This window comes from Mus caroli, chromosome 1, assembly GCF_900094665.2.
Source record: "Mus caroli chromosome 1, CAROLI_EIJ_v1.1, whole genome shotgun sequence".
NCBI classification, from domain to species: Eukaryota; Metazoa; Chordata; class Mammalia; order Rodentia; family Muridae; genus Mus; species Mus caroli.
This window is the reverse complement of record NC_034570.1, coordinates 118,136,996-118,159,047: the sequence shown is the minus strand read 5'-3', so window position 1 is coordinate 118,159,047 and position 22,052 is coordinate 118,136,996. Positions and strand designations below refer to the sequence as shown.

General features: G+C 41.9%; 1 protein-coding gene across 1 annotated transcript in view; it reads left to right on the top strand.

The window, feature by feature from the left end:
- Positions 1 to 22,052, top strand: part of Nckap5 (NCK associated protein 5) — an 805,148-nt gene that overhangs the window by 327,476 nt on the left and 455,620 nt on the right. Inside the window, 1 exon segment of the mRNA XM_029471137.1 lies at positions 15,082 to 15,215. Coding sequence (XP_029326997.1) covers positions 15,082 to 15,215 — 134 coding nt within the window.

Below are 22,052 nucleotides of genomic sequence, written 5' to 3'. Positions count from 1 at the left end.
ATAAACGTAGTGAATGGTGTTGTCTGGGATTGACCAGAGCGTGGCCATCTGCTTGGTGGCAATTTTGAGCTATGTCATAAAAGCTATTTTGGAACAAGAAAGAATCCTTTGAGAAACCTCCAGGTTGGGTCATTGAGTTGCCTCATTGTGATGCAAACCCATCTACTCTGAGGGGAGTGGTCTCTCAGCTGCTACTAATAAAATTGCATAAAAGCTGCAAATACCTTCCTCATTGTTTGTCATGGGTAAATCATATAGGTTCAAATTATTTAAAATTGTTATTCTCAGAGTTCCTTTTTTTTGCTAATAAACATGAAGATGAGGGCATCCTATAACTGACTAAAGGTCTATGTAATGGAAAGTGCCTGTTTTTGCTTGTTTGTTGTGTTTAGAAGAGTTTAATGTCATAACCACTTAACCCCAGCAAATGGAGAGGAGGCCTGTGTACTTCAGGTACTTGGTGTTTGAGTGAAGTGGCATTGGAAGGAGAGAAAGATACAAGGTACATCTATGTCCCATTCTTACATGCATGAGCACTGCATACATGCATGGAGTCCTGGTTCCAGTTGCATGAAGAGGCTGGACTATGTTTGAATAAGTCAGAAGACCAATGCTATATATATATGATTTGTGTATTTCTGTATGTACATTTAGAGCCATCTTGCTGGCCTAAGGTAAATCTTTTAAAAGGCCAGAGCACTTATATTTCTGGACATATGAGAGACCCAGATCAAAGCGTGCTCATTTGAGGTGACCTCAAAGTCCAGTAACTTTGAAAGCAGGTGCTTTCTGTTTGAGAAGCAGGTCTGGAAGGATGGGTTTTATGAAATAAAGTCATTATTGTTTCTGTTTTGAACCAGTGCCTCTTCTTCATTCTCTGGAGCTGTTGCTTTTAATGACTTCATCACAAGAGAACATGCACTCATGAGTGCCTGAGCACCGGCCGTATGGCTGCCATGCTTTCAAACATAACGAAGAACCAAGGCATGTTAATTGTTATTCTCCAAGAGCTTGTGATTCAGTAGCTGTCTGCTTTAATAAAGTCTTGCTACGGTGGAGTGATCCAGCTGTAAGGACCATGTAAATATTGTAATAAGCACCCGAACTGGCGTGATCTTTTCGAATACTCACAGAGAGTAGTTTTTCAGGCTGTCCACTCTCAGGAAAGCTGCAATCAGCCACCGAGTTGTTTGTCAATGCCTGGGTGTATTTTTGTAAGGAAGTATCGATTACCGAGTGAAAAACATTTAGTTTTAACAGCAATCAATGAGTAGCAGACAAAAGGACATCTGAAGTTTTGAAGTCTTTAAAAATATGAGCCAAACACCAGATCTAGGGAATTACTGGTAAATGGCAGGACCCAAGGGTTACACACATTCCAGACTGCTCACGGACTCTTCTCTCCAGCTGTGATGGAGAAGAGCGGATGACTGATGGTGCAGGAAGGTTGACTTAAGTTAGCACATAGAAAAGAAAGGCTGGGGAAGTTGCCTTCTGTAGTCTGTACAATTGAAGAGTTTTACCATGCATTTTTAGATATGCACATCTATGCTTTTTTAAAAAAAGTTTTATTTAATTTACAATTATGTGTATGTGTGTTTATATAGGAATTTGTACACACACACAGTTACCAGTCTTGGATGGCAAGTGCTTTTATCCACTGAGCAGTTTACCAGCTCTTTGCTTGACATGTTTGGTGTGTCTTCTGGGGAATCTGAATTCAGGTCCACAAGTTTGCAAGCAATCACATTTCTGAGCGAGCCAGCTTCCCAGCCCTGTTTGCTTTTAAGGAGTGTCTAAACTTAAATTTTTTGTGTCAGCTTTGGAAAAGGATTATACAGAAAAGCACTGGAAGAGCTGACATCTGTCAGCATGAAAGCTTGCAGACTATTATTAGAGACTTTGAGATAAAGAAAATATGCATTTGTCTGACTGTGTTCGTTACCTTTTCATAACAACGGTGATGTGCTTGGTATGGGCCATCTAGAAAGTAAAAGAGACATTTAAAAGTCTGCAAGTTCAAATCTCAGATCACATGGACCACATGTGTTTAGGTCCATGGTGAGGATGGGACCTTGTGGCCAAATCTCAGTTTAGAAGAGAGCACACACATCTGGTCCCAGGGAGAAGAGGGATGGTACTGGTGGAGCTGGTGGAAGTCATACAATCCATTTGAGAGAGATTGTTCATGATTTCTGAGTGGATTTCAGTAGACCCCACCTTTTAAAGGACCACGGCACCTTCTATAGCACGACCTGGGAATTAAGTCGATTAGATGGAGACAAATGGGGAACAGTCAATATCCCAATCAGTATCCCAAACTCTAACAATGACTAACCAATCAGTTTTTGTCTATATGTTGTGTTCACTATTTATAACTAATGGCCAGATTAGCTAGGCCTACAGTGGGCTCCATGTAAATTGCTGCTGAGTCGAAGTCCTAAGTAACTGTGGTAGCTCATGACTGTGGAAGCTCTCCTCCCTCCAGCAAGAGAAACTCTCCATGCCTCTGTGAGAATGGGAAGAGACTCTGGCTAATGGCGTAGCACTAGAGGCTAAGATGTGATTCTGTGTATTATATGAACCCAGTGGTATCTCTTTGCAGCAGCGTAACCATGGGGATAGATAACAGATTTGTTCCCAGCACAAGTACAAGCACAGGTATTAGATGTTTTTAGGGCTATCAAGCACTTTATCCCTTCTCCAAAACACAAACTGAAATTTTCATCTTTGATGGTTGTTATCAAGTTTCATTTCATGTACGGGAGGAGGTATCTAGTTGTTTTTGTTTCTGGGAATATATAAATTTGAATAGAAAAACGCCACCACCAACAACAAAACAGTGGATTACTTTTTAGAAAAAGAACACATTGGGTTGACTCCCTGCCAGTAAATCTTAAAAGGGGGTCCACAAACTATTGGCACACTATCTTCTTCTCTACTCATGTATGTTTCTTTTTGAGAGAAAATTCGAAACTATTGAGCCTATGTCTCACTCTGGAGCCTAGTGTTGGCCTCTTGGTTCACATCCATCTCCCTGCCTTAGCTTCCCAAGTACACACGTTGGTGTGATTTGATTTAGATATACACATACACATTCATTGTTGATCTTCTGTGTCTAGCAGTTTCATAGTCAAGGGCATATCTGAGCAGTTGAAACAAAGGCAATAACCTATAAAACTCGAGTACTCTGCATCTGGTACCCTACTTAAGACATATGCCAATTCCTCTATCAGGAATGATTTCATAATTTAATTGAAGTATAATATTCCTTTCTGAAATTTCTAGATTTATTTATTATATATCTGTTTGGGCACATGTGGAAGTCAGAGGACAACTTACATACATAGACATACACACACACACACACACACACACACTCTTAGGCACCTTTTCACTCCATAGTCTCTAACAATGCCTTAGAAGGGAGAGATGTAAATGCATGAGCTGGTTCACTAGTTGTGAAAATTTACTAGGAAAAACTCCTAAGTGAGGCTGCCAAGTTCTAGCTCCCTGAGGTCAGATTGTCAGTGCACAAACCCTTGACCTTCTCCATCTTCCTGCTCTCCTACTCATGTGCTTGTAGCCTTAGGTGCTGTATAATCACAAGAGGAGGAAGGGGAGCATGAGGGGGAAGAGGAGGAAGAGGAGGAAGAGGAGGAGTGGATTAGAAACAGCACTCACTGCTCACTGTCTCATATTGTTCATCAATTCTGTGACTATTGGCTATTATTTAGGGAAAATGCTTAGAACCCAGCTGGACTTCATGTCCAGTTATCATTTGTACTGTTAGGAATAATCATGCTCCTTTCTCTTACTTTCATTCATTTTATATGCCATATAATTGTTTTTCCAATTTCTCTATGAATAAAGGAGGCATGTTTTTATAATTTTAATTAATTAATTAATGTCCTTTGGCTCATACACATATAATGCCTTTTGATTATTGTCATTTGCATCCCTCTTTGTCATCTCTTTCCTTCTCTTGGTTAACCCCTTCTTCCAGACGAGCCCCCACAGAGTTCAGTCACTGTTGGTTACATGTTGGACACAGCAGGGGCAACTTACTAGTGGCTCCAGTACTGAAAAAAAATGATACTCACACCCTGCAGCAGCCATTAATTGTCTGTAGTCCCTCCAGGAGGACTGGTCTCTTGGGCCCTTCCCCATCCATGATGAAATGTTGACAGGCTCAGTCTTGAGCAGAGAAACACAGTTGCAACAGAGCTCATGAGTACACTGGCCATGCCATGTCCAGAAGTTATCTTTTACTCTGCATCTTCCCAGCATCCGACTCTCAAATTCTTTCTGCCACATCTTCCGGGATGTTTCCTGAGACTTTAAGGGGTCATAGAGCTGTTTCATTTAGAGCCAAGCACTCAACAAGTGTTCATTCATAGCCTTTGGAACAGTAATGAGTCTGTGCATCAGCTACTTCCCACAAGGTGTGTTTAAATGTTACTTTTCTTTTACTGTTCTGAGACAGGATCTCCAGTAGCCCAGATGGACTCCCAGCTGGCTTAGGTCAGTGGCAAATTTGAAGCTCTGGCCCTCCAGCTTCTACCTCTGGAGTGTCTGGGATTTCAGATATGTTTACCTCCTCAAGCCCATCATAGATGGTGCTGGGGCTCAAAACTAGGGCCAGCAATCTACCTCCTGTACTATATCCTCAGCACTTAAATGTCTATATGCCTGCTTTGTCATCTATTGTATTGATGTTGGTATTAACTATAGTAGGGCTTCAGTGCTTTCAACCACAGTTTTAAGGAATAGATTCCTTCTGTATTAAACATAAAAATAAAGACAGAATCTCTCTGGCATAGCATTTATTTGTTAACAACTACTTGTAAAAGATGTTCAGTACAGGGAACTGTCTGTCATTAATGGGTCCTCTGTAATTCCCCAGACCCCAGGGGAGAAGCCACTGTGGTATGAGTGTCACACCTGCCCCTTAATGTCAGCTAACAATCACAAATTGGAACGTTCTGCATTGTACCTGTTCAACTTAATCCTTTGGTAATGATTCCTGGGATTTCTAGGCTTTCTCAAACATGTTTGCTGAACAGTATATGAATTTTTCTACCTGTTAAAGGGAAGCAGTCCTATTTTATAACATGCAATGCCCAGAAAAAAAACTTAGCCTTATGATTTCCTGAAAAAGGTAAAATCTCCAAGACTAATTTTCAGGATCTTAATATAGTAACAATAAAAATGTTTAGCATTCATTTTTACTGTGTCTTATTCAGGCACAGATTTAGTTTTGAGCTCATATTTATGTATACACATATACATATAATAATTTATAAATGGAGCTGCAAGGTGAATATAGAAATATCTCTAGCCTAGGGACAAGAGTCCCCTACTCTTTAGTAACCCCTTGCTCTTCTAGCCATCTGCACAGAGTGACTTTAAGAGTGGGTTGACCCTTGTCCCTTGCTAGAGAGACCTGGGATGTGCCTGGTCACCCTAGAAAAATAAGCATCTTTTAGGGCCTCTTTTTTCCTTAACAATCCAAAGCACTCTTTCAGGATTTCTGTTTCCCTTTGACTATAAGTTCTATAACAAGGGAAAGGTACTAAGGTTGCCATGTGGTACAGCAACTCCTGCTGTGTTCAGACAGATCTGATAGAATGTTCCAGAAAAAAAAAAAAAAAAAAACACTTGTGAATGAGAGAGAGCTAAGTATTCAGCCAGAGTGGGAACTAGGGAAAAATCTAGGAGTTCCAAAGCAGGCCCCTCTCAGCATGGGTCCTAACCCTTGCTTAAAGCACTCCCAGTAGACTTGTAGCCATGTTGTGCAGTTCCTCAGTGAGCATGTGTCCAGCCACACACAAAGCAGATGTTCTGTACATGTTGACTCCAGTCCCTACTGGCATATTTTTTTATGAATCGTATTTATCATGTCTTCATTTGCTCACCACTACTGTCACTGGGGACCAGTCCTGTGTCATGACATTATCCTTCATTTATATGATTGATCAAGGGCTAAATGTACTTTGAAAGGAGCCATTTAGGGAGCTTGGGAGACAGCACAGTAAGTAAATCAGATACTGTACAAGTATAAGGACCTCTGTGTAATCCTAGAACACACATTAAAAATCAACCAACCAACCAACCAACCAAATGGGCAAACAAACAAACAAACAAACTGGCCTCAAATTGTAGCATCAGGGAGACAGAAACAGGAAGAATCAAAGGACTTTCTGGCCAACTAGCTTTGCCTAATTAGGGAGTTCCAGGCTAGTGAGAGACCTGGGTTCATGGAAGACACCCAAATTTGACCTCTGATTTCTGCAGGCCTATAGCCACATGTGTATATAAATGTGCACACATAAATGGTTGCCTAGGCGTTCTTGTAAGAAAACACATTTCCCTTTTTGATTGATGAACTATGTTTATTCAGCTCATATATTAGTGTTTAATGATTTTTTAAATAAACATGGTATTTCTATAAAGCTTCCCTCCCAGATTAGCACACAGAAAGCTTTCAGTGTGTAATATCTTTCTTTACCTTCTCCTAAGGCTGATGAATCTGTGAAAGGGATCCTTGAAGCACTGAACTGTAGCTGGCTCACGATTCCATGACGATCTTTTAACTCTTCTAAGCTGACCTTTCCAGGATGAAATGCGAATGTTCACATTTCCTAACAATCATTAGGCAAACTGCCGGAAATCATGTTTTAAAAAAATTGTGAATTTTCTCCTATAATCTGTCTGCTCTCAAACACTTGAAGCTGATCCTGTAAACACCAGGCCCGTTATTCTCAAAGCGTTGTTTGAAGAAACAGCTCTATGTAAAGAAGAGCCTCTGCCAGGCAATGGGAAGTGTGAAGGCCATCTGGAATGTTCTCCAGATGAATAAAAAGCATTTGTGGAAAATTAATATTAATTGCCAGGATCCTGCGAGCCACTTTGTGGCAGACTTAAATGCTTCAGCAGTAACTTGTACAGTCAGATGTTGACATTATAATTATTCTCTTATTTTAGAAGAGTGAATAATTACCATAGCAAACACTCTAATTTCCCATACACATAATTACACCCATTCACTGAGGAAAGACAGCAATATAAAGATTCCTAGTCTAAATAGGATTCTTTCCTCTCTCGCTGATCTACAAAACGAAGGGGCTGAACTGAATGAGTAGAAAAGGTACAATCTTAATAAACGCAATTGCAAGTGCTCTGGAAGGCAAGCCCTAGCAGAAATAAAATGTATGACTTAATAATTAATGCATGAAAGGGGCTGAGCAGGTGAGACAAACAGCAACTTGGATTTGCGTTCTACATACCAAAGTTATGGACATGGGAAAAAAAAACAGCAGGGGAAACTGTATGAGGTTTTTAAGATCAAGATATCTGTATATTATTGTCAGCATCAGGATTAAGACTAAAAGTGGTCACTGACAGTCACCCTTAATAAGCACTTACTGCAGTTTTGGACTGCAGTTTTGGACCACTCAGCGATTTGCAACTATGATGGGTAGGTCCTCACCAAGCATAAGACTAAGTCTCGCCCTCGTCTTAACCAAGCAGTGATTTGGACAAGGTGGCACAGAGCTGTATATGGAATTCTTAGCAAGTGTTAGAGTGGCATGTAGTTTTATTTTGTTTTGTTTTGTTTTGTTTTGTTTTTGTTGGAGCTAAACAGTAAGAGTTTGAGAGAAGATGACATAGATGTAAGGTTCAGGAAACATGGAGGGCACTGCAGGCAGAAAGACTGTACAAGTAGAAGGGATGGTGTATTGTGGGATGCTATCTTTTGAGCAGGATTTGGCCTTTGAACTTTATGTCAAAGCAGCTGTGATTGTCTGCCCCAAACCTTCATGAGTTCTACCCATCAATATTCTGTCATAGAAGAGGCAGGGGCTCTGAAAGTACCACCCTTCCATGAGGACCTGTAGGCTGTTAGTTAAAGATGTTAAATATGTCAGGAAAAGAGAGACATATTCTTCAACAGTGTCGCTTCTGGTACATTTCCCATGGTCTTGTAAGTAGCTCCTTCCCATGCTCTCATAAGCAGCTCTAATGGAATTCGGCTGAATATGAAGCTAAAAGGACATGAAAGCACAAGGGGACCTGTTGAGAAAATGCAGAGGAAAAGTGGGGAGGGAACATCAGAATATGATCAAAATGCCATTTGTGTGTGTATGTGTGTGTGTGTGGGGGGTTATGTGTGCATGCACGAATGTGTGTGAAAATCTCACAGTGAAGCTATTGTATATAATTATAAATATGCTAAGAGAAATAAAAAGCCTATCAGAATATAGGGTACAATGTAAATTAGGTGGGTGTGTTCTAAGAAAAGCATCAAGTTTGAGAAAAGAAGGCAGGTGTTAACCTTCATGGAAAATTTACCCGTGGATTAGAAGATAGACGAGAAAGACCTCGGATTCCTGTGTAATAAGGCAGGAAGAGAAAGAGAGCATTTCCAAGTGTCACCCCAAATTAAGTCAACTACAGAGTGTCTTAGTTTTGCATTGGTCCCTGTAGGTAGAGGCAAGAAAGGAACGGAGTAGTGGGGATGAAAGAAATCTATCCAAGACCACTGTAAAGATGGCTCAGAGCAGAGCTCTGACAGTCCAGATTGCTTAGAGACTGGTGCCCCACCCTTTTATGTACAGAATATACAGTCTCAAAGCAAAGAGAGGGGAGTTTAGGAATGTAGTCAAGTATGAAGGCACTTAATAAAATTGATTCCCAAGAATTCCTGAGGGGATAGAATAATTAATAGCTACTGTTAATTGTGATCAATTAAACATGACAATGGAGAAAGATCTGTGACTAAAGGAGAAATGTACCACTGACTTTATAAAAGAGCCCATTGGCCAAGTAAATGATGCGTTCGATAAACTAAGTTGAGAAGTGAGCCTTTGGTCAAAAAAAAAAAAAATCCCAAAGAAAACCCTGTGAAAAAACTGTTCTGTGAAGACAGTGTTTCTGAATTAGGCAAGTGGCTATAGAAATCAGACTTACCACCCAGTTTGTCAACCAAAGTCTTAACTACCTTGATTATCCCCATCATCATCATCATCATCATCATCAGCAGCAGCAGCAGCAGCAGCAGCAGCAGCAGGTATTAAATCACATATGAGGAAATGGTTTTCTGGAAGCTTGTTGAAATCAGAAAGTCAGTGAGGCGAAATCCTCACAGATTAGCCCTTTCCAGGACATGAAAGCATTGTTCATGAATGACATTCACAGCGAACACAAGCTCCCCTTGCTTTCTTAAGGTCGTCTCTAGTTTCCAGAGTCCACACCAGGGATGGATTCCCTTGTCCCAGTATCAGTTAGACTTGGGGTTTCTCTTTAAAACCTCCATAGAAATGGGAGCTGTGATCCCTCTGGAGTCTGCTTTGTCCCTCCCCTCCAAGGTTACCTGATGTTAAGCATCTACTTTTTAACTGCCTCACTTGCTCTCCATTGGCTAAGACAAACCATGCATCTCACCCCATGATCTGAAAATAGGAGTTCAGTCCCCTGAAATCCTTACTGTGGGAAACCCATGCCCTGACCAGCCCTGACCCTAAAGTGTGCACAAACATCATCTTGTTGACATTGGTACCATTAATAATTACGTTTCTCCAGGTTGTGGCTGGCTTACATGGGTGAATATAAGGTAGGTGTTGGAGGAGAGCTTAGCCCTTTAGAGGTAAGTCCATACATAGGCTCACTCTTCAAGAATACATTCTGTCATGGTTACAGGAGTGTGAGGTAGCTGGTCACATTGCCCCTGTAGTCAGGAAGGTGAGTTGAATGTTACTGCCCTGTGCACTTTCTCCTTTGTATTCAACCCAGTACTAGAGCCCATGGAAAGGAGTCCTCCACATTCAGGATGGATTTTCCCACCTGTATTAACTGAATCTAGAAAGTCTTCAGCAGAAAAGTTCAGTTTGTCTCCTAGGTAATTCTAGGTCCTCTCACGTTAATGAACAACATGCCACCATCCTGCCAAAGCTGAACAAGAAGCCCATGGAGGAACCAAAGTGACAACTTGGATAGTTAGCTTCATGTCTTCTTCATTGCATGAATTAATATGAGTAGTGTTCTGAGGAATGCATAACTCTCCACACATTTTTACTCCTTGTTTTCCCAGGTCTATGATGGTATCAAGACAAAATTTACCTGATTCAATATTATGAGTCTCAACATTTGGTTCTTCATTCAGAATCCTAATTGATAAGTTCACTCTCCCCTGGATTCACTGAGACAGAGTCTCTCACTGAACCCAGAGCTTGTGTATCAGGCTAGTAAAACTAGCTATCTGGCTCTGACCTTCACATTTGGGGGGACATGCACTTTATCCACTGGATTGTCTCCCAGCCTGGAGCTTTCTTTTACTGAAGAAAAGTTGGTCATGTTATAAGGCTCACCTGTGGCTTCTCTTTCAGGACTCCACCTTGGCATAATGGACATTTTGAGATGCATCCGTTGCCCATCCGTCCTGTTTACCCTTGCAATTTCTGCCCACCCCAGCTCTACTCCCTGTCCTCATCTCTGTTATCTAAGTCACCCTTTGTCCCCCCTCTCACTTAAAAAAAATCATCTTCTTTTTTTAGCTAGAATGGAAGCTTTGTCTCTCGCAGGTGATGTTATCAGCACTGCGGAGATATCCAGTACTCTTTTTATCTGAGCATCACAAAATCTGATTCTGATTCTTCTGTTACAGCCAACAGTTCGTGCTTTAAAAAAAAATCAATGCTGAAGTTCTTTATCTGCATCTCAGCCTCTAGAATGACCGAATCTTTCATAACTAATGGAGATATTGAATTCAGACAGTTTTATGGGGAAAAATACATTGCAATTTGTGTGAAAAGCAAAAATCGGGACAGCAATTAGATGCTGTAACTATTGCTTAATTTAGATCCATTTGACATTGGTTTGCTAGAAACTGGTAGAGGGTTTTTAAATTAAAACTTGCCTTTTTATGAAAACATTTTTTTAGTTTAATTTTTACACTGATGTGTTTAGCTTATAGGATTCTGGTGTGTGTGTGTGTGTGTGTTTCTGTATTTGAAATAGCATCATCAAATTGACCTAAAGATTATTCATATGGAAAATAAAGTTGTCCCTTATTAATGTGGAAGCCCCTTCAATATCTCACTGAGAAATCGTATAGTGCTTTTCCTGTCTTTAGAGATAATCTCATGTACACCAAGAGAGGCTCAAACTTCCTAAGGAACCAAGGATGACCTTGGACTTCTGCCTTTTTCCTTCAACCTCCCAAGTGTTGAGATTACAGATACAAGAGATTGCCACCCAGTTTATTCTGTTCTGGCCATGACCCCCAGACTTTAGGAATGTTAGCAAGCACCATACAACTGAGCCACAGCCCTAGCCCCTCTTGTTTGCTTTCATATTAAGAAAGGTCACTGTTCTACCTGCAGAACTTGTCCCTTTGTGTTGCATGTGCTTCTGAACTGCTCAATCCTTGCCACCTCCATCTGACCCACCTCTTCCAAATTCTACAAAAAGGGCAACTGTGCACAATCCTTCTATATAATGACACATCAGATAAAAAGTGTTGTGTTCATGTTATGCTGATAAAGGATTAGGTTATTTTTTATTATGTCAAACATGCAACATAAAAATTTCCATGTTAACCAGTTCTGCAGAGAATCGGCTTCGCTACTTTTTCCTGTCTTTAATACACTTTCCATTCCTTTCCATGCATCCAGAATGCTATAATCCAAGATGACAGGGTAAGGATTTTATTCTGATTTGTCCTGATGTCAGTAAAAGTAATTGATTGGTAGAGTTCAAAAGAGACAGCTCCAGAGTCAACAAGCAGAAATATTTATTTCCAGCACTACTGTGCACTAATGCTCTAAAAATACAAAGTATATTTGCATAGGAGAAATGATCCTAATCTCAGACAAGTATTGATAGTGCTGGAGATTTATAAAGAAAAAGTATAGAAAATAGATCTCAAATGCATTGGATATAGTGGGTGCTGCTGGAACTCAGGATTGGAGAGAAGAATGAGGCTGAACCTGGGAACAGCCCAGGGGTGTCTCAGGGAGTGTTATATAAATGTATGAATGTACGCATGTGCATGCATGTGTGTGCATACGTGTGTGTGTGTGTGTGTGTGTGTGTGTGTGTGTGTGTGTNTGTGTGTGTGTGTGTGTGATGTCTGCTGGTGCATTTGTGCATAGAGGCCAGAGAAGGATTTCTATTGTCCTGTTCTACCACTCTCTGCCTTATTCCCTCAAGACAGGGTCTGTTACTAGACCTGGAACTTGAATGGTAGTTACTAAACACCAGTGATCCTCCTGTCTCCTCTTCTTAATTGGGGTAGGGGGTAACTGGTTCATGTGTACACACCTGACTTTTAATGTGGGTGCTGGCAAGTTGAACTCAAATCCTCAAGCTTGACCAGCAAGTTCTCTTACCCATTAAGCCACATCCCAAGGGTTCAGAGGGTCTTTTAAGTGGGAAGAAGAGAATAGTCAAAGCCCAGAGGCAAGAAGATGTGCATTTTCAGAGTATGGCAACATACTTCTAGAGTGTAATCTTTATTTTCTTCATGGTCCCCAGGATAAGTTTATCTCTATAAATTAGAGCTGGAGTTCTGGAGAGATAGATCAGTTAAGAGCACTTGCTGTTCTTGCAGAGAACCCCCCCTTTTTTTCTCAGCACCAATAGGTACCTTCTAGTCACCCATAATTCCTGTTCCAGGGACTCTGATGGCCTTCATCCCAGCTCCATGGATCCTAGGTTCTCTATAGCACAACCATAAGTTCAGGCCAAACACTTACACACATAATAATAGACTTTTAAAATAACACACTGGAGAAACTGCATCTTTGCTGTGCTTTTTTTTTTTCAATGACTAATAACACGTAACCGGCTTGTGACCCTGATTATTCATCATGACAGAGTCACCACACTTGATTTATCTCAACTTGGAGCTCCTCACTTCTCTTCTTCCTCACAGAGTTGTGCAAGACTTATAAGGTGAACCCTCCCATACCCAACACCATAACATTGTATAATCTGTACTCAGTGTTCCATTTAGCAGCAATAACCACAGTAGTGTTGCTGTTGAAAACCAATAACAAAAACAGGACACTGGAGACAGCATTGCTATGGCAGAGTTCATATTATATGGAGAAGCTGAGCTGTGTGTAGGACAGTTCTGTCAGCTATGTGTGTCCATTTGTGAGATCCCCTGGTTTGGCAAAGATTTTAAAAGCAATCAGTGACTTGGTTTGTTTTGAACCTCTGAAAAACTGGTTGGACAAAATTAAAACCAGCTCTTGAGCAGTTTTCTCCTTAACTCTGTATTCTCACTCAGGGCTAATTATTATTATTTTTAATCAGGACCCCTTTTAGACAGACATTTTATATGACCATAGATACACAGGTATATAAAAGAAAACACAAACTGATTATAAATCACAGCTATTTGTTTAAAAACAATTCTTCAGTGTATATGTATTTTACTATCTACTAAAAACAAAAGCAAAATTTTATACCAATGAAATGGAATTCCTTGCTTGTTTTGATGTAAAGAATGAAAACTCTTGGCTATTGATATAATACCACAGTGCACAGAATGTCCTCCGTCTTTTCAGAGTTGATGAATGTCTTGATTTTTGTACTTATTCATGCTGAATGTAGCGCTTCCCATTAAACATGGTGTAAGATGACACAGGTATGTCTGCACTCCTTTCAGAATTTGCTAGAAATCCTGTCCTAATCTCAAGGTAGAATTCATTGAACTGAAGTCAGTGACTCCACACCAAGATTAAGCAAGTGTCCGGACATAGTTCAGCACACAGATGTACTAATCGGCTTGGAGCGTGCTGAGAACTAGTGGCAGCAAACACCCCCTGTCTTGTGTAACTAAAGCCTTATGCTTATGAATGGCAAAATGTGCTTTCAGTGAAACATTGCCACTTACAATCAGGGAACCCTAAGTCTGAGCCAGGATGTCTCACTCAGGCACTGTTACTTGACCTACACGTCAGAACAGCATGCGCAGAGCAGGGTGTACCTGCTTCAGAAGCAAGGCTGAGGGGAACCTGTGCGATGTGGCATGGATGCCGGCTGACAGAATTGTGTTGGTTTTTTGTACTTGTTTTATTTTGAATTAATTCTGCTTGTTGAACATTTGTAAACTTGTACTGTTTTCAAAACTTTCATGTCTGTGACTGGATATGGTGTTCTCACCCACGATGTCAGATTTAGTCTAATTAACTTGAGATTCTTGGTCTTTCTATGCAGTGGAATATGACAGTGACAGTATGTCTAAATGATGTCACAGTGATTGAAGGGATGAAGTCATTCTGAGTAGATGGTGATGCTTTAATATCTGAATAATTATGACTTTGGTGGGAGGTTTAGTTCCTTACAAAAGACAACTTGGTTTAATGGATCTTATTTCAGTCCATTCAGTCAAGCCATCCAGCCCTCAAATTCTTCCACCTTCTGGTTTCTGTGGTCATGTGGGTGCATGTGTGTTTATGCTTGCTCACGGGGGGGGCTCATGTGATGCCAGAGGATGTGTTCCAGTCACTTGTGCACTTTATTTTTTGATCTAGCATCTCTCACTGTGCAGAGATTGTGCCTTTCCAACTAGAATGCCTGCTTGGCCAACAAGGTCCTTGGGTCCACCTCTCTCTGCTTCCTATCACTGGTATTATGGGTGCTTTTTGCTGTGATGGCTTTTATGTTGGTGCTAGGAATCAGAGCTCAGGTCCTGTGCATACTTGCAAGGCAAGTATTCTCTCTACCAAGCAATTTCTTCAGGCCAGGGCTTCTGTGATCTTTAACAAGATCTTTGATTCTTGATTTCCTGGTCTATAAAAAGGGGTTAGTAAAAAAAAAAAAACCAAAAAAAACAAAAAACTACTGCACAAAGCTGTTATCATTTCATGTGCAGTGTGCGTCTTTGTGCCTGTGTCTATCTGTCTATTTCTAGATAGTTTTGTGTCTGAGCCTGCTTATGTATGTCTGTGTCTGTTGCTCTGAACATCAAGCTCAGGTTAGCTCTTAGGAACCAGCAGCTCTCCCTGCCCCTCATTTTGGCACACATACACCTTCTGAAGGCCATGCCCTTCCTTCTCTGTCTTGTAGCACGAGAAGCTGATACATGAGTTGGAAGAGGAACGGCACTTGCGGCTACAGAGTGAGGAGCGGCTGCGGGAGGTGACCCTGGAGTCAGAGCGCAACAGGATCCAGATGCTCGGCCTGCAGCAGCAGTTTTCCAGGTACTGCTCTCCCGTGAGCATGGCGGGCCTGAGGTCTGCCCCCTCTTGACTTTCTGGGAGCACCATTTTTTGTTGCCTTCAGCAAGTGCACCAAGTCTGACAAACATTGTCTTCACAGCTTGATCAATCCTCTGGGACTTAATTTGACCTGACAGTTGAAGTTTGTGACAAAATGGTTGGCTTTTCTTCTGTGGTAGCTTCCCAAAATGTTGTGTGTAAAATATTATGAATTATGCTGATCCCCTTCTAGCTTTGAATGAATGAGACTCAGACTATGGTTTATTTATTTGGCTTTGGCAATGACTGGGAGGTTGGGGGGAACCCTTAATCTTCTTTTCTAACAGCTGGGCTGGCTACTGCCCCATCTGTGAACCCCAAATACTTGCTGTTTGAATCTCCCTGGGCTATTTCTGCTCCAGCCTTGTGTCCTGGGATGGGGAAGGCATTTCACTCTGGCACATGCTGCTGGTCCATCACTAATGAAGACCTCCTGTTCTCCCATCTTCTCCTCCGTGATTCTAATTCATTCTCTCTCTCTCTCTCTCTCTCTCTCTCTCTCTCTCCTGGCCCTACTGGAGGCTCCCAGCCCTGTAACTCAAACTCCACCTCCCCCTGTTCTCCCCAGTAACTGAGTAATTGCTTGGAGCTATTTTATTGAAAAAGTAGGGAGTAAGGTTTGCACAGCAAAGGCTGGTACAGGTGGGAATTTGCTCCTCTTGGGGCAACCAGATCTTGGGGTACAGTATTTAGCGTATGAATACAAGCAGCACCAGACCAACCTCCAACAGATGTTTCATGGCTTTGCCATGGATTGGATTCTGTGGGTGTGCTGTGTCTGTGGCCAGCTAGGATAATAAGATTTTAATGCTCATCCCAGTACTAATTATTTGGTATATTCTTACCAAATTATATACCAAAAATAAAGAGGAGCCAAAAATAAAGAATAATGTTCTTTTTTCTTTTCTTTTAAGTAGGTAAGATTACTTTTCAGTCCTAGCCACTTACTATAGGGCCAGGCGATGGCACGACTTCTATTTGAAAGTCTATTCAGTGCTGAATGAGAAAACACCAGTATGCGCATTAAAGCCCCCCGAGTCCAGGATCCATTCACTTCCCTAAGTAAAACTGAAAACTATTTTATTCCACATTTGTATCTGGAGGTTATCCTAGGCTGTGTCATGTTGGGAAGTTGTCCTACAATGTTAATGTTCACGAGTGCTGTGGGGGACCTGTATTTCCATCCTGAAGCTTTTTATATCAACAGTTTAATATTTCTCCCTTCTGCTCACCCACCTTCCCTCCCTCCCTCCCTCCTTCCTTCCCTCTCTCTGTGGTGGTGTCACACACATGTGGTTTAAGTCCTTGCTTCCCACCTTGTTTGAGGCAGTGTCTCTCTTGTGGCTTTTCCCCTCCTGTATACACCAGGCTAGCTGGCCAGCAGCTTCCTGAAATTCTCTTGTCTCTGCCTCCCATATGGCAGAACTCTCTGTGGGAGAGCTAGGAATGCAGATACAGGTGCTGCTGTTGTCTGCCTCTATGTGGAGTGTGGGGGTTTGACTGCGGGGTCTCACACTTACACAGAGATTGCTTTACCCACTGAGCAATCTCCACAGCCCCATCCCTATGTTTTCAAATGTGTTGCAGTGAGAGAGACCTCAGTTCAGCCTTGAGATCATTTCCCCCACTGTGGTAATACACACTGCCGATGCTCATGTCCTTGGCTTGGGAGCTGCAAAGAACATGGCAGGAAGATAGTATGACTCATCTGTATTCATTACTGTAATTTAAATACACTGTCAAACTCATGAAATTACTCAGGTGCTATAGAAAAGCACCCATAAATACTTTAACCTTTCCCTGCCCAGCCCTTTAAGCCCCTTTCTACCCGCTTACCCTCAGATCATCTCTCCGTTGGGTGAACTCTCACTTTCTGTGTAGGAGCCAGTAATAACAGAGGCTCTCCAGTCCAACTGGAAGACCTGCTGTGGAATACCTGCCATTTTAATGATACAGGAAGGAAGGGGGCAGGGCTCACTCTTTGCACTATCTAATTGAGATGTCTCTATATTCAAGCTATTGATTTCCATGATGGGCCACAAAAGACACAGTAAATTATTTTCATATGATGCTAGGTGATGCTGGGTCACCAGTTGTATATCAAATGACAATCCCACATAGATCTGAGTTACGCAAGAGTCCAAACTCTATCCTGGGCTGAAAGAGAAGATAATTATATGTACAATAAATAGTGGTTGCTTTCCCATACTGCTTTTGTGAGGATATTTCCCACTGTAATCAGGTTTCTTATATAGCACTTAAAGGGCCTTAAAAAGGGTCAGCTGCAATTGCAGTCAGAGAATTAATAGAAGCCAGCCAGGGTGGGGCATATATGACAGATAATCGCATGATCATTTGGGATCACGGGACTATTTTTGATGGCCTTTCACATGTCAAACTTTAGTGTTGAAGGTATGGCTGGTGTTTCTTGTGGAGACAGTTCTCTTTGAGTCTTTGTAAAGTCCTCAGTGTTGGATGTGCCCTTGGGCATATTTCACAGTGGAATGGTCATCTAGTGATTTACATAGTCATCCAAAGTATTATGTGGAACATTAAAACTTAGAAAGAGATTTATTTTAACTCTGTGTATGTGTCTGTGTGTGGGTATGGGCACATGAACGCAGTGCCTGTGGAGACCTGAAAAACGCATTGAATCCTCTGGGGCTGGAGTTAGAGACTGTTTCAGGGCACCCGCTTCAAATTCTGGGAACTGATTTCAGGTCTTCTACAAGAGCACTCCTTGCCATTAACTGCAGAGCTCTCTCTGCAACCCTCAAATTTAAAACTTTTATATTCGCAATGTTATCTTTCTCCACATGGATTGGCAGTTCTCTTTATATGTGTTAATTAATGGAGGCATGAGGTTATTTCTCCACTTCCCCCGTGGGCTGGTGTTAATTTTTACATCAAGTTCATGAGCTTGATTTCCAAGAAAGCTGACAAAAGAAAAACAGCCTCCCTCATAGAAGCCACACCCTAGATTCCCTCAGAAGGTAGAAGTTTAACAAATATGCTCACCACAATTCTATCACTTAGTAGAGTACACAGTAGTAAAGATGGGAGTTTTCATAGCAGTCCACTCCTGGAGGTGAGGGAGCCCCTCAAACGGTGAGCTGGGGGGGGGGCAGGTGATATTGCAGGGCTCTCTCTCATGTGTGGTTACACACTCAAGGATATTTTCCTAATGTGATGGCGTTTAAGCTGTTGCCTGGTGGACCACATACATGGCTGAACATATTTTATGAGAGGTTAATGCTGAAAAATCCCATAATTGTTCTTACCCTCTCCACTCTTTTAGCTACTTGCTCAATGTGTGCTTATACAGTTAGCCAAGCTTAGTGGTGTAGACAGAGCTTAGGGTAGAAATTCTCCTCCTAGTTAAAGATGGTGATAGGCCAAGGCCCAGCCTCCTCACCGCAAGTTAATGAAGTGTTTGTGCCTCACTGGACTCACCTGGAGGAGTGTTAGCAGGGCCATCTCCTCCAATGGGTGGGCATATTACCTTTCAATATGGGACTTTGTTTTTTTTTTTTCTTTTTGAGGAAGCAATTCATGAAGAAAGCAGCGAGTCCTTAGAGTACTGATATCAAACACATGATTTGCACATCAGTCTTGGTTCCTTAGGAAACAATTTAGTGAATTCATAAATTGTTCCTGAAAGCTCCTGTCCTTAATTAAGTGCGCTCTCTCTCTCTCTCTCTCTCTTTCTCTCTCTCTCTGTCTCCCCCTCACCCCCCTCGTGTGTGTGTATGTGGGGGGGGGGTCAGATGACAACTTTGGAGTCTGCTGTCACATTCTGCCTTGCTGGAGTCAGTACTTCTTAGTCCCTACTGTATACCTCAGGCTAGCTCATCAAAAATGGCCTGGTCTCCTGGCACCATCTCCCATATGGAAGTATCAACACTTGGAAGGCAAAGAAGTGCAAATGCATTCACCTCACGTGGCTTCAGAGATCCCACCTTGACCCTCATATGCAGAGAGCACACTGAGGGCTTTATGCACTGAGCTGTCCCACAGCCCAAAAGCTACTTATCTATTACAAGTGTCCACTTCTATTATGTTCACAAGAACAAAGAAAAATGCAAATGCAGATGACAATGTCTTACTGTGGTAGAACTGGAGGGGAAAGAAGGCCTTTGTCCTGATACGGGGCATGCAGCCTCCATGTGTGTTAATGGGTTAGCATGCTGAGGCATGGCTCCTCAGATGACATTAATGATTGCATAGAGCTAATAGTAATGTCTGGTTCTGTTGCGGAGCAGCTCTGTGCTTCGCTGTTTGTCACTTTAAATTAAAATTGGTCTAGTAGACCCAGCATCTGGCAGGCATATTTTATAAACCATTTCCTGTCAGTAAATGATATCACGCCTGAAGTGTCAGAGCCAGTGTTTCTCCCTGCAGCCTTGGAGTGCTCCCATTGTGTGAATATCAGTGCTGTGCATCTAAGCAAGGGAAACAGCTATGCTGAGCCACTCTTGAGCAGCCAGACTTGGTGAGAATCCCCCGAGTAAAGTTCAAGCTTTACTCCCGACATCCAGTTCTTTGCATCCATTTTGACTTTCTTCCCGGAGCCCTTAGCATCTGCCTTGAAGCCATTTCCTTCCTGAGGAAGCATGAGGGGTTCTCCTAGCACAGTTAACTGCCATGCTTAAATACAGCTGGCTACATGTTGAACTTCCTGAGGCCATAATGGAGTTGGTTTTTGCCATTTGTCCCATTCAAGGGTTACTGTTCCCATTATCCTCTCTCAAGTATTTATAGGGTCCTCCGGTTCGCTCTTGGAAGCATGGCAACCTGACAGAGGGGTACTGGAAAGCATAACATACCCTTAGCCAGTCTCTCTTTGTATGGCTCACTCATACATTAAAGAACATCCTAGGGGCTGCAGAGATGGCTCAGTTCTTGCTATACTTGCAGAGGATTCAAGTTCAGTTCCTTAGAACCATTCTAGGGAACTTACAATTGCCCATAACTAGAGGTTCAGGGGACCGAAGTCCTATTTTGGACTTGGTAAGTACCTCACACAGGGACATATATGCATGTAGACAGATACACACATACTTATAAATAAATATTAAAAACCCAAAGACAGCTTCCCTGCATCTCTTAGAGTGGCACTCATTTACCTCTAGATGGTCAGCCGCTCCTCAGCCCTGCTTTTCTCTTCCCAGACCATCAAAGACTGTGGTTTGAAACCACAAACGCTAAAACTGCTAGAAGAAAACAAACAGTACCCTACAAAATATAGGTGTAAGGAAGGGCTTTCTGAAGAGGCCTCCACTGGGGAAGAAGTTAAGGGCAGTTTGCTAACTTTAGCTCAGCTCTGATCCTAGCGTTTCTGAATGCCTTGATCCTTCTGATGAATGTAAAGGTCAGTTTCTTTTCTTTTTCTCATACTGGCATGCCATGTTTTCTTATATATCCCCTCCAACTTCCCAGGGACCTATCAATCATCCCATCTCCCGCTGTACTTTATATCTTTTTAACTGTTTTTGTTGCTCATACTCCACTGAATCCAGGTAGTGTTGCCTAGGTGTGTATCAGCCTGTGGCTGTGCACTAGAGGAATGGAGCGCTTATCATTATGCATGCCTATGAAGAAAAATGACTTATGCCTCAGTGGTCATCACTACCAGTAGCTCCACAGATAGGAGCAGGGCCTTGAGCTCTCTTCTGTTTCCATGCTGAAATTTAGACTGACTTGATCTTGTGTAGGTCTTGTCCATGTGAATATGGTTGCTTTGAGTTGATGTGTATGATAGGCAGGCATGTCATCAGAAGACAGCCGTTCATGGAATTTGCCCTACTCTCTGGCTCTTGCATTATCTGTCCACATTGTCTTTCCTCTTTCTCCTAATGTTCTAGAGACTCATTTACTATTGATCTGGACTTGATATTTCTATACTCTCTGCAAATTTGCGGGGAGGGCAGTGAAGGCTGAGACTTTTCTTTGAAAACAGAGCCCTCTTATTTGCCACTCTATAAAAATATACCAGATATCTCAAATGGACCAGAAACCATTGGAGGATACATTTACTTCACACTACAACAGATGGAAGAAAATATTTTAAACAGTATTTTTCAACATTCTTGGTTAACATTAACATGGGTCATATTTTCCTGTCTGAAGTTTGCATTTTAGTGATCTTCCTCCAGCAAAGCTGAGACAGCAGGAGACAGCTATATAGAGAACTAGAAAGAAAAGACATTTCAGCCTGGGTCACCACTAATTTAACAAATCTGGAACATTCTGCTCTTCCTTTGTATTTTTATTTCCACCTAAGAAAAGTGACACTGCCACATGTTAGTTCTTAAAGTTTTGAGAATGAAGCCACTAAGCACTGGGCTGGGAAGATACTCCAGTGGGCCAGGTGTCTATAGATCAAGTCTACGGACCCGTGTCCATCCCCAGAACTCATTTAAGAAGCCAGGTGTGATGGCATGTTCTTGTGATCTCAATGCTGTGGAGGCAGAGGTCCATGGGTCCCTGTGGCTTGCTTGCCAGCCAGTCTAGTCAGCTTAGCAGACTCCAGGCCAGTGAGAAACCCTTTCCTTTAAAAAAAAATGGGGTGGATGGTATTTTAAAGGATAACAACCAAGGTGGTGGATGGTATTTTAAAGGATAACAACCAAGGTTGGCATTGGGCTTTTTCTCTTTCTGTCTCTACTTGCCTGCCTGCCTGTCTGTCTTTGTTTTTTATGTCCGTGTTTCTCTTTGTCTCTCTTTGTTTCTCTCTCTCTCTCTGTCTCTGTCTCTCTGTCTCTCTCTGTCTCTCTCTGT